This window comes from Lactuca sativa, chromosome 5 (assembly GCF_002870075.4).
Source record: "Lactuca sativa cultivar Salinas chromosome 5, Lsat_Salinas_v11, whole genome shotgun sequence".
In the NCBI taxonomy this organism is placed as follows: Eukaryota; Viridiplantae; Streptophyta; class Magnoliopsida; order Asterales; family Asteraceae; genus Lactuca; species Lactuca sativa.
This window is the reverse complement of record NC_056627.2, coordinates 333,202,069-333,215,748: the sequence shown is the minus strand read 5'-3', so window position 1 is coordinate 333,215,748 and position 13,680 is coordinate 333,202,069. Positions and strand designations below refer to the sequence as shown.

General features: G+C 35.7%; 1 protein-coding gene across 8 annotated transcripts; it reads left to right on the top strand.

Moving 5' to 3' along the window:
• Positions 1 to 6,856: 6,856 nt before the first annotated feature.
• LOC111909005 (uncharacterized) lies at positions 6,857 to 9,961 on the top strand. Of its 8 annotated transcripts, none has more exons than XR_002856049.3 (7): positions 6,859 to 7,839; positions 7,928 to 8,045; positions 8,685 to 8,751; positions 8,895 to 9,178; positions 9,262 to 9,426; positions 9,571 to 9,636; positions 9,776 to 9,961. XR_002856049.3 is itself a non-coding variant. In XM_023904812.3 (6 exons), the coding sequence occupies exons 2-5, from the start codon at positions 8,012 to 8,014 to the stop codon at positions 9,396 to 9,398; spliced, it is 522 nt and encodes a 173-aa protein (XP_023760580.1). In that variant the 5' UTR covers positions 6,860 to 7,839; positions 7,928 to 8,011; the 3' UTR covers positions 9,399 to 9,426; positions 9,571 to 9,961. The 8 variants fall into 8 exon arrangements, 1 of the variants encoding a protein (XP_023760580.1); XR_006183531.2 differs by having other exon boundaries at positions 6,860 to 7,350; positions 7,484 to 7,839; positions 9,262 to 9,448; positions 9,571 to 9,961; XR_002856045.3 differs by having other exon boundaries at positions 6,860 to 7,354; positions 7,484 to 7,839; positions 9,262 to 9,448; positions 9,571 to 9,961.
• Positions 9,962 to 13,680: the final 3,719 nt, after the last annotated feature.

Genomic DNA, 13,680 nt, shown 5'->3' with positions numbered 1-13,680 from the left:
TGCCAGTATTGTCCTTCGAGCACAGCTGCTAGGGTTATCTCGTTTATTGATAGTATCATTTTCGAGAGTCCACTCGCAATACATGTCAATGGGTATTTAGAGTACACCGGTGAACACATCGTTTACAACACCTACAGGTTGCGAGCCTGCTAGTGTTCCACTGGACTGTCTAGAATAGTTCGTGGTTGTCATGCATACTCTGCTAGATGACGGGGCCAACATTTGGGAACAAGGCTTCTCACATCGTCCACCTCTCACCCTTACCTCATGGTCTATATCATTTATCAACTCATATTTCATCTACCCATGTTTTACCCAACATATTATGTAGATATAAATACATATACAGTTTTAATCATATAAAACTTGTATAAAATCGTTCATCCAACATAAAATAGCAAGTATACAGATAATATGCACACATAACACGTAATTTATATAAAATACTTCATATCTATGTGTAAGATGAAAGGGACCATGCACTCACTTGAAAAGGTGGTGATTCCGAACTCAGACAGCGCTTCGCTTCTTAAAAATAATTTCCTTCGACGAAACCTAGTATTATTACCATTAAGAGTTTAGTTTATTATTCGTCGAGACTAATTAATAGTCTAGCTATTATTATTATTATATAAGCGTTAAAAAATACTTATATAACCCATAATAATAGCCCAAGTACTTGTTATAAGTTCCTAATAACGTTACTATAGTTAAATAAAAGCTATATTAAAAATAGCGTAGGCGTAGCTCACTTACAGCGGGTTTTATAGAAAACCGGGATTTGCTTGGAGCAGCGTTCCCGAGCCGAAAAGCTCTTCTTCTTGAAGCCATCGAGCACTCCGGGGCTTCCGCCTCGTGCTAGGGAGGTTCCCTAGGCTTTTCGGGGGGTTTCAGGGCTAGAGAGAGGTTCTAGAGATAGAGTAAAGAGAAGAAAGAATGAGAAAGGTGTGAAAAAATGAGGGTGGAAGGGATTCTATTTATAGGGTGAAAAATGGCTGAACTTGGTGCCACATATCACCATCTAGTGGAAAGACTTGGTGAGAAAGCAATGGCCAAGATTGTGCCACATCACCCATTTTCGTACAGCACACTTCTGACTTCTAAAATCCGTAACTTTCACATACGACATCCGTTTTTGACGTTCTTTATATCCACGCGTAGGTAAAAATAAGATCTACAACTTTCATTTTGACTCTGTCGGCTAGTTCTCGACCGATCTTAAATTTAACAGTACGAGGAGATTATACTGTTAAATGTCCGCGTAAAATTCATAACTTCTACATACGGACTCTGTTTTCGTCTGTCTTTTTACCGTTGAGTTCCTATTAATTAGATATTCAATTCTCATTTAGGTCGCGTAGGCCACAAACCGCTCCATCTAAAATTCAAGTTTCGGGTTGTGCATTGCTAAGCCAAATCTTAGAAAATTCATAACTTACTTATACGAAATAAGATTTGGGCGTTCTTTATTTGTATGTTCTTGGTTTAACGTATAATAAAACTTTTGTTTATATTTCTAAGGCTAAAAAGTCTGTCATCGTAAATTCACTATTTACGTCTCCCGGTGTCGTGTCGGTTTTGCCGTAAAACTTTGACGAACCATAACTTCTTCGTTATAACTCGGATTTCGGCGTTCTTTATATGTACGGAACCCTTGAGACGTATTCTACAACTTAGTTAAGATTATTTATTCTAAATAATCTTTTGTCGAAAAATCGTTTTCGACCTCTATTATCTCTAAATTGACTAGCTCGGATCTACGGGTGTTACAGTTCAACCCCACCTAACATTGACATTTATGAATCCCCTCAACCCCCACCTAAGTGAGCTTTTTATGAATTCACATCTAGCATGTTATGTAAACTCCTATATAAATATGTTAAAACTAAAGCATGATTCACACGAAATATAAACATAGTAATTTAGTTTACTCTTTTTGTTATAAAAAAAATGTCTGCTAAGCCATCTTAGAAGTAGAAGAAAAGAAAATTATTACAAGCTCCTGCATTATCGATAAAGGCAGTTATCACTCTAAAGATGAAGAATGCAATATTTAACGCATTTTACATTGTCGACCCTGTTCATTTGGATTTTTATCATGATGGGCTACTTCCACTAATAATGCCTGATTATATATTCGAAGCTATGCAAAGCTGTGAAAAAGCCCAAGAAAGGGACTCAGAAAGCCTTATGAAATTAGGACGCATAGATCCGCTCTCGTAGAAGAGATCCAAAATGAATAAATAAGTTATTAATATTAAGAATGAAATAAAGATTATGGACAAAATGGATATCAAATGCTAATATAAAGAAGACCTCAACTTTTTCAAGTGGTGAACCAAATTGAAAATGATATCAGAATTAGGAAAATATTTATTGATCGTAAAAAATCGTTGTCTCCGTTAAACTTTCTAAAATTTTCAAATCTGTTCAAAATCTATTGCAATATGTAACAAAACTAGGTGTGAAACCCGTGTATTACACGGATTGATTAAAAAAAACATATCAAAGTTTAAATATTAAGAATTTTTTAAAATAAAATTTCAAAATAAAAAGACATATTCAACTAATTAATAAATAAAATCACTATTTAAAAGATCATCCATAATATCATTGATTGTGTTGTCATATTCATTAAATTTATTATCATATTCAATGTATTTTAATATATTTTATATATTTTTTAAGATTCTTTGCATTTATTATCACATTAAATATATTTAATACTTTACATATATAAATTTAGTATTATGTGACATATTAATTGATTTTAATTCAAAAAAACCACAAAATGACATGTGGATTTAAATTTAATCAAAAAATTTATAAAATTACATGTGGCAAATTTAATGAGAAGATGACATTTGGCAAAATGATCTTCATTTATTAGGATAGATATATGGATCATCGAATTTAATGTTTACGTTTGCGTATTTTACGTTTTTGTTATCTTTTGTTATCGTACTTCAGATATCATACCCGTCATTTAAAAAATACATAATTCGACACATGTACCTATGAAAAAACAAACACAATTAATTTCATTTTAATATAACGAAATATAGTATACTTAAAGAGTAAAGACAAACCGTTAACTAGATTTTGCACTAAAAATTTAACGAAACAATTATTGATTGATCGGCAGGAAATGTGTAATTAATGCCTTTATTTCTTTGTAAGCGGCGATTTTTTTTAGATTTCTTCTTCGAATATTACTAGCATGTATCACTACAACAAAAGAACATGCGAGTTAACATGCATGATTTTTAACTCTGAAATTCCAAGAAGATTTTTAAAACTGTTTTCCAAAATGATATCATTCATGATTATAATGTTTCTTGGAACAAAAGTATATTATAAAAATACAAGCAATGAGCTAGCAAAGATTAAAAAATGTTAATACGATCTTGGACGTATTTGACACAGAGTTTTTTAAAGCATTTGAGAGTTTCTAAATTTTAGCTTTTGACAAAATGCTCTAGTTTAAACAAAAAGTTTCGTTTGATAGTATGAGCGTTTAACTTTTAGTTTAAACAAAACACTCCAAATCTAAAAGCTACACCATGTAGCGTTTAGAAAAATGCTACTGAGCTTTTGAAATCAATTTTCATAATTACCCTTATATATATATATATATATATATATATATATATATATATATATATATATATATATATATATATATATATATATATATATATATATATATTTAATCAGTTGTCCTTTTATGTAATTTTATATATTTTAAAAGCTTCCAACTATTTTTGCCAAACATTCATATAACAAATAAAAGTTACAGCTTCCCGCTTTCAGCTAACAATTACTTTTGTCAAACACAACCCTTGTAAAGAACCTACCCAATTTAATTTCAATTTAGCATTCTTAGTAGACAACCAAAAGAAAGAGTGAGAGACAATGTAATGAAATAACCTCACTTTCTTTGGCTTCACTACTCCAAAAATCATTTCGTTAAGAAATTTCCAAATTCTCCAACAAGTTGTACTAATGACATTATCGACACAGATGCTTCAAGACCCTTAGATTATCCAACTAATGGAGGTATATATAATGTTTATATCTAAATCCCACCGCCTAGAAATTTGACTCCAAATATCGTCATCGAGCATTATTTGAAGATGTGATTCATACTTTTCTCTTTTTTCATTGCAAATATCTCAAAGAGTCGTATCCACATCTAAACCTATTTTATCCGGAATCGACACTGTTGGTAATTTATTGAGTAACATTTTTCAAATGAAAACATTAACCATGATCAAAAGATTCGACATTTTTAATAATTTATTGAGTAACATTTTTCAAAGGAAAACATTAACCGTGATCAAAATGTTCATCCGGTTGGTTTAACACCTACAATTAGAGTGTTTTCTTTATCAATAATACCTTATTTGAAGGAACCGAGTAATCTCCCATCTCCACCTAACCTCCATCATAAAGAACCCTACATCCAGCAATAAGTGCTCTTTATCTTTTAACCTATCGAAAAACTTGACACTCCGTCTCCATTTTTTTAAAGAAATGCATAGAAACCCATTACAATGACTCATCATCACCACAAGGCTCCCGACACAACCAACTACCTATCATCACCATTGGGATCCTCTTCGGCAACCAACTACCTATCATCACCATTGGGATCCTCTTCGGCACCTACGCAGTTAAGCTATAACCTAAAAATCATTGGGAATTTTTTTTTTAAGTATTGTCTTTGATCCATATATCTTCGTAAAACCGAATTTTTTTGCCATCCCCAATCCTTCTTGAACGATAAGTATTAAGATTATCATCTTGGTCCTGAAGGCAGTTTACCGATAAGTATTGTCTTTGATCCACATATCTTCCTAAAACCAAGTTTTTTTGCCATCCCCAATCCTTCTTGAATAGGGCTGTAAACGAACCAAACGTTCAGTGAACTGTTCGTGAACCATTCGGCGGGAAGTTCGTTTATATTCGTTTATTTAATAAATGAACGAATATGAACACAAATTCTCGTTCATTTAGTTAAACGAACAAACATGAACAATGATCTTGTTCGTTCAATTATGTTCGCAAACGTTTGTTTATGTTGTTCGTTTACACTTGCTTATGTTCGTTCATATAAGTTCTTTTAATAATATTCATATATACTTAACTGTATTTGATTACATTACCATATTATATGTTTATTTATGTTCATATATGTTTGAATTATGTTTGTTTATCTTTGTTCATTTATGATCGTTCGTTTAGCATGTTCACGAACAAAAATGAACAATGCAATTTGTTAAACGAACGAACATAAACAAGAAAACTCGTTCGTTTATTTATTCATGTTCGTTCATTTGTTCGGCTAACTTAAACAAACGAATATAAACAAGCCACGTTCGTGTTTGTTCGGTTCGTTTACAGCGCTATTCTTGAACGATAAGAATTAAGATTACCATCTTGGTCCTGAAGGCAGTTTGCCGATCTAAGAATTTCCACCTCCACCAAGGAACCATGACCACTTCGAATAGGTGAATTTAAGCAACTATTTTGACCATAACTCTCCTTTATCATGCCTACCCATATTGTGTTTTTATTTGGAAAAATCGTCATTTCCACTTATAAAAAAGAACTCTATTAAACGTTTGAACATACTTCCCACACATGCCCTTTTTTAGGAATAGACTTTTAACAAGTTGAGAACCATATATGATGTTACTTTGAAGGAGAAACATTGACATGATACATTTTGGAATCTAAAATTTGAAGAACATATTCGAAACAAATGTCTAAAGTGGTAGACTTTGGAGGCACAGGGAGTGTTTGAGATTACTTTTTGAGCTTAAAAGTTTTTATATTTTATTTTATTTATTTATTTATTTATTTATTATTTTTAAGTTCTTCTTGGATTTAGCTTTTGAGAAGGCAAAAGAAAAAAAATTGTTTTTAAAAAGTGTTTGAGTTGTATTTCTTAACTTTTTGGTGTAATTTAGCTTTAAAAGGCTAAAAGTCACATTTTCCTGACTATTGAAAACCTATCTTTTTTTATAAAAGTTATTTTAAAAAAAACTTTATCTCCCAAACATCTTTTTATTTTTTAGAAAAGTTAAAAACCAAAAATCATCTCAAAAGTAATCCCAAACACCCTTTAAATATAAACTTTTTTGTTTAAACCCAATGTAATATAACAAGTAGACCAACAAAAATGATAGTTATTTTAGAGCATAAACATTGAAACAAAGAATTTCTATACTTAATCCAAAAAACATTTCAAAAATGCATAAGCAAAATTGTAAATTTTTTAAAGACTTACCAAAATCGAAGTACATTAAGGACATAAAACACTACCATTTTGTTAGAAAACCGATGATAGTAAACATCTTTGAAGCATCAATTGAAATATATATATATATATATATATATATATATATATATATATATATATATATATATATATATATATATATATATATATATATATATATAAAAGATGCAAATGTAAAAAATAAAATTTTCCTCTAAGCGACTAATATTTAGTTTGTGGTCAAAACAAAATTTTGATGGTGGAAGATAAGGGTGGTGTGTAATCTGTCACTATATATTTTTATAGTTTTTGTGTCACGATTAAAGAAGTGCAATATGGTCCAATTAGTTTTTATTTATTTATTTATTTATTATTATTATTATTATTATTAAAATTGTCTACCTTAGCTAGGTAGAGTGGCTAAAGGATTGACATAAATGGTCCCTCAATTATTTGCGTAGGAATTGGTTAATTTGTCAGAAATGGTCCTTCTGTTTATGCTGTTTTGTCATCTTCGGACTTTTTTATGCCTTTTTTTTTCGGGGGTCTTTTTGACCATTTTTTGAACTTCTATCTGCAGTCACCGCCCCTGTAACCCAATCATATTAGGATCAGTGTCAGCAGGGTCACCGCCTTGATTTCATCGTCTTATCCTTCCGGTACTTTGAATTACCCTTCCGTTCTCACTCTTCGTATTCACCGCTTCTCGGTTCTATCTTCACCACCGATCCAGACTGATCCGTTTTTCAACTTGCTCCAAGTATGTTTTTCCTTGCTTCCGTTCTGACCTCCACCGCTTCATCTCACTTCCGCTGTCATGCTTTGGAATTCCGGTAGCTAATCTTATCGGCTTCCTCTATCCTTCATTGACACCCATCTACACCGCCTCACAGTAGTCGATTGGCGGAGGAAGTAGTCAGGCGGATGAGAGGGAGGGTAGGTGCCCTGTCTCTAACACCGATGGCCATGTTACCACCGCTCCCCTCTTCTGCAATTTCTTATCAAGCCAGTTGATTCAAAAAGAGAGAAATAGGGGTTTTACTTAACTGTGTTTTTAGGTGACCGTGAGTAAGTTTGTTGTTTAAGATTGTGTGAAAATTGCAGGTTCCATTCGTTTAATTTTTCTTTAATAATTGTTCTTGGAATTATCTATATACATTTGTTTGTAAGGTATTGTGATTTTGGGCCATGTCTCAGGTTGATGGAAGTCACATCGGTGCTCATGGAACTCTTGAGCCCTTAATAATCAACATATGTAAGGATAATGTTACATATTAACATTATCCTTGAATAATCAAGTTTGTGAGTTTTTCTACCGCCTCCAACGGCTTTGATCTCGTTGTACCCGCAACTGGAATAGACCGACATAGAGAGATTGCAGGACATCGAAGAGGGAGACAGAAAGAAGTGTCATTCGACTGTTTCTGGTGATGGTGTCACAATATCGATTGCCAGTGATGGTGGTCGGAAGCGCGGTCCTGGCGAATTTGGGGGTATTACCCCAGCTCCTTTCATCTCCACCGACATCATTCGATTTACGAGTTTCTGCATTGGTAAGCTACTAATCTACTAATCTTCATTGTTATTGTTTATCGGATGCTTCTTCGATTTTCCATTTCATTGTCTCATTTCATCTCCTAGGGTTTTTTAAGTGTTTGGGGGAACAAAATTTGATCGGCTGCTACCGGTTCTGATCGTTACCCTGCTTCTCTACATGCCCCCTTGATGAGTTCTCCAGAGCCTCCCCCTTATATTCCCGGTACAGTATATGTCAAATGCTTTAGAATTTTATCCAGTTTACATCATGTATGTGTTTCAACTTCAACGATTATCTTAGATTGTCAAAGCAGATACGTGTCTGCCTTATATGATGATCGTAGGAACTTGTGTCTCATCATTTGTAGCTGAATATTGCTGTAATTTCGTATCTGAGTTAGAGATGCCCTTTTTCATAGCCAAACTTAAAACATTTAGGAAAAAGATTTATGTGGATTGGATCTAAATTGGAACCCAACAGTAAAAGAAGCTAAATCCTTCCAAAAAGAACACAAATAAGCTCTTTTAAGAGATGAACCGTCCACCTAAAAAAGTGTTTCTAAACTTCTTTTTATGATGTCACTCCAACTTTTTCTTCTATCATCTTTTATGGAACCCATCGTTCGCTTTCTATGAACTTTTCAGATATATTAAACATTTAAACCACCTTGCTTTCAAGAATAATTCCTTATCTTTCTTGCTTCTTACTACCATACCTGAAATTAATGTGGATTGTCTCAAAACCTGAACTTTATTTGCTTAGTTGATCATTAAAGTCCGTTCCACATAATTTTTATCAACTATCTCTTACTTAATAAGGACCAATGACACCCACATTTAAAATTATCCACTTTTGTTGCAGAGCAACCGTTTCCATACCAAGGTGGCTATGGAGGACAATATGGTCAAACTGAATATCAAGCTCATAGGTATACAGTCTACCCTGTTTGCTTCTGTGATATAATTTGATCCTTAATTCACATAACTTTAAACATAATTCTATGAGATTATATGTATACATACAAATCTTGGATGAGGTTGAGATACGTGAGTTACTGATTGACCATGTTAGCCACCGATGCTGTTGGGGAAGCAGGCCTGCTCGAACATGGAAGATCCATTATGTTGAAGACTGCAATGTCTATGTTGGAGCCCTTGAAACTTTTGTTGAAGAAAGAGAAGTCATCACTGAAACAGAACCATATCATGGAAACAACAACATTGATGGAAAAGATAAAGGCCCTGAACTTGGTGTTTTGGAACTGGATTTAAGGTCAGAATTCCCAGTTCTATTCACTCATCAAAAAGAATCCCGTGCCCAAATCCCCCATTCAGAATCCATCAAAAAATGCTCAGGTAATAAATAACCCATCAAATATCATGATTTATATGTTTTTAGTGTTGGTTTTTTTTTAAATCCAATTTTGGTTGGATGACAGATTGTGAAGGAAGAGGAGATATTATTTGTGGTAAATGCAATGTTGATCAGGAACCAGGAGTTTGGAAGCAATATGTGAAGTTGGGGCCAACTCAACCTGTGAATTGGTGTAATCTACATGTTTCGCTTGCTCCCTGAAGATTATAGTGTGTCGTCTGTGATTCAGGTCTTCTCCCACCACCGCACAAGTTAAATCCTCCCCTGCTACTATCTAATATGAGTTTTTAATGATCATTACATTATTATCGATGTTGATTATTTATTTATTTTGAAGGAAACAAGAGTTGTAATTATCTTAATTTTTTTCCAGGTCTTTCGAATTTGACAACTTTAACTTTCAATAGGAAGACAAACATCACTGCAAAAGGAGTGTGCAGTAAGTGAGATTTTGTACTGTTGGGTTCATGAAGAGATAACTCAAATTTGATGAAGTTCTTTTTTCTTTTCAATTTCATCATTATCATATACATTTTTGTTTGATTATATTCTAATGTAAGACCTATTTTATGGTTTAGATGATGAGAAATGTAGGGCAAGAGCAACCAATGAGACGGTATTGCTCCTTTTTTTTGTATTCCTTGCTTTTGGAGGTTTCAAAATGTGGTCGGTATTGTTATTTTTGTCTACAAAAAGCTACAAGGTTGATTGGAGCGTTGTATTACACATTACAAGTTCCATTAAATTTTTGGATAACCTATTAATGTTCTTTTTTTATGACTTTCTATTTATGATGATAGAAAGCGCTTTCCTTTTTCATATATTTTCTACCCCTTCTTCAACCTCAGCTGCAGCGTATTCGGTATGAAAATGTACGTCGTCACCGATACTTAATCTAAAATCATAAGCAGTGACACACTAGCTGGCTGACAAAGACTGTTGTATGTAAAGGTTATAAAGGGTACACACTTTCACATAGTAAAAAAAGCTATAAAAAAAACCCCAACACGGAAGGCGATACTCAGAGACTTGAAGAGACAATCGACCCATGAGGTCGACGCCCACTACTCCTTTGTGTTTCATTTTCTTTTAATTTCATTCAATTTCAACTTTTAACTATTTGGTTTGGAGTTTCAAGTAATACTCGATCATCATAGGAAAAAAGAACCCCAAAACAGACCATAGGTCATTTACAGGTAAATAACTTTTTACATATTCCTTTTGATTTTTCAATAGGATCAAAAAGCAGTCACTTGGGGATTTAAGAGGCATAGTTCTTAATATGATCCCAGGTAACCTGAGAACCCAACCTGTTATTCGAGTCACAGGGTACTCCTAATACCTCTCGGTCTTTATTAATTTCATCCCAAAATCAACAAGATCCCAATGAACAATATTTATAATGTCCAGCTAACCAACCAAAAAATCAAACCTAATCTGACTCCAAAACTAAGAACAGATATCGACACCACCTAAGAAAGATAAAGACTAGATAAAGACTAAACATAAATAACCAAAATTATCCTAAAGTGAGATATTCTTGCCACGACTTTGATAAACCTGACCAAATCTTGATCCTCCAGCCTGGGATGTATCATTACTCCCCTCCCAAACAGACACCTTGTCCTCAAGGTGGAAAGCAGGAAACTGCTGCATCATATCGTCAAACAGCTCCCACGTCGCCTCATAAGTCGGTAAATCCTTCCACCGTATTAAAACCTCATGGCCTGAAACCCCATCACGAAGGCCCTCCACCTGCTCTGGTTGCAACAAAACTTCCATATCAGCAGTCAAGGTAGCAGGCAGCTGAGGAAGAACCTTCCGATTCCCGATAGCTTTCTTCAATTGAGAAATGTGGAAAACATCATGAATTTTTGAGGAATCAGGAAGTAGCAAACGATAAGCCACACGACCCACCCTTTCCAACACCTCAAAAGGACAAAAGTAACGGGGAGACAACTTTTCATTCACCCTTCATGCCACTGAATGCTGCCTATATGGCTGGAGCTTGAGAAAAACTCGATCTCCAACAGCAAACTCTTCATCCTTGCGATGTTTGTCCGCCTTAGCCTTCATCAGTTGTTGAGCACATAACAAAACCTCTTCAACTCTTTCAGTACGGCATCCCGCTCTTCCAAATACGCCTCCACAGAACCCACAGAAGTACGCTAACTGCCATAATAAACCAAATGGGGAGGATCCCGACCATAGAGAATCCGAAAAGGAGTGGTGTTGGTGGAAGTGTGAAAAGAGGAATTGTACCAGAACTCCGCCCAAGACAGCCACCTTGCCCATTTTTTAGGCGAATCTGACACAAAACAACGAAGATAGGTTTCTAAACAACTATTTACCACCTCGGTATGGCCATCCGTTTGCGGGTGGTAAGCCGTGCTTCGCTTAAGTTTGGTGCCCTGCAACCGAAAAAGCTCCCGCCAAAACAAGCTTAAGAAAACTCTATCTCGATCCGAAACAATGGAGTCCGGAATACCATGCAACCGGACCACCTCCCTTAAAAATGCCGACGCAACTGTAAGAGCAGTATATGGATGTTTCAGAGGAACAAAATGGGCATATTTACTCAGCCTATCAACGATCACAAATATAACAGAAAACCCATCCGACTTAGGTAAGCCATCAATAAAATCCATGGTAACTTCAGACCAAACTTTATTAGGTAATTCAAGGAGCTGCAACAACCCACTCGGTGCCAAGGTAGAGTATTTCTGCCGTTGGCAGACATCACACTCTGCCACCATGCGCGATATATCACCCTTCATCCCTGTCCAAAACAGCTCCCGGGCCATCCGTCAATAAGTTTTTTGAACTCCCGAGTGACCCCCCACAGAACTCCCATGAAACTCATGAAATAACCGTGGAATCCAAGAAGAATTACGATTTAACACTAAACGACCCTTAAACAACAGTCGTTTGCTGTCTACCGAAAACCCAATCGGAACCTGTTAACCAGAAATGACGCATTCCCTGAGATTGACCAATTCAGGGTCATTTTCAACCTCTCGTCACAACCTTTCCCAATCAACTGAGCAACCAGATACCAACTCTAACAATTCAGCCCCATTTTTTCTTGACAAAGCATCAGCTGCGTTGTTCTCGCGCCCTGGGCGGTACTCGATGTCAAAACTGTACCCCAAGAGTTTAGAAAGCCACTTCTGATGGTCTTCAGCCACGACCCGTTGTTCCAACAAATATTTTAAACTCCGTTGATCCGTACGAACCACGAACCTCCGCCCCAGTAAGTAAGGTCGCCACTTTTGGATAGAAAAAACAATTGCCATTAATTCGCGCTCATAAACAGATTTTAGACGAGCCCGAGCACCCAAAACTTGACTAAAATAAGCAATTGGGCGAGAATCCTGCATTAATTCCGCCCCCACGCCAACACCCGAAGCATCAGTTTCCACCACAAAAGTTTTTGTAAAATCCGGTAAGGCTAAAACTAGCACACGGGTCATCACAGACTTTAACTGTTGAAAAGCTTGCAAAGCGTCTTCATTCCAATGAAAATTATCTTTCTTGAGCTGATCCGTGAGTGGTCCTGCAATCTTCCCATAGTCCTTGACAAACTTGCGGTAGTACCCTGTTATCCCTAAAAACCCACGTAATTCCTGGAGCGTTTTCGGTACCGGCAATTCCAACATAGCCTCAATTTTCGAGGGATCAGCCGATACACTCTCAGCTGAAATCAAATGCCCTAAATACTCGATTTGATTCTGAGCAAACGAACATTTTTTCCGGTTTGCAAAAAGTTTATGCTCTCGCAATGTTAGTAGTACCGAAGATAAATGATGCACATGCTCGTCCCGGGACCTGCTATAGACGAGAATATCGTCGAAGAAAACGAGTACAAAGCGCCACAAGAAGGGTCGGAATACCTGATTCATTAGTGACTGGAATGTAGCGGGGGCGTTGGTCAACCCGAAAGGCATAACGAGAAATTCATAGTGCCCCTCATGAGTCCTAAAAGCAGTTTTATGAACATCTTCTTCTTTCACCCGTATTTGATGGTACCCGGACTTTAAATCTAACTTTGAAAAAATAACTGACCCATGCAACTCATCCAAAAGCTCTTCTATCACGGGAATTGGGAACTTGTCAAGAACCGTCGCCTTATTAAGTGCTCTATAGTCCACACAAAAATGCCAACTTCCATCTTTTTTTTCACCAACAACATGGGACTAGAGAAAGGACTAGTACTTGGCTGAATAATTCCAGCATCTAGCATTTCCTAGACTAAGTGTTCAATTTCATTCTTCTGTGCTTGCGGGTAACGATAAGGTCTTACGCTCACGGCCGGGGTACCCTCTTTTAAAATGATCGCGTGATTTTTGCTACGCACTGGGGGTAAACCACTGGGCATTTCAAAAACATCTTGAAATGCTTCCAAAATCTTCATAACCTGCCCCGGCATCATGACAGGAGTGTGCACCACTCCTTTTGCCTTAAGATGGACTAAATATCCTTC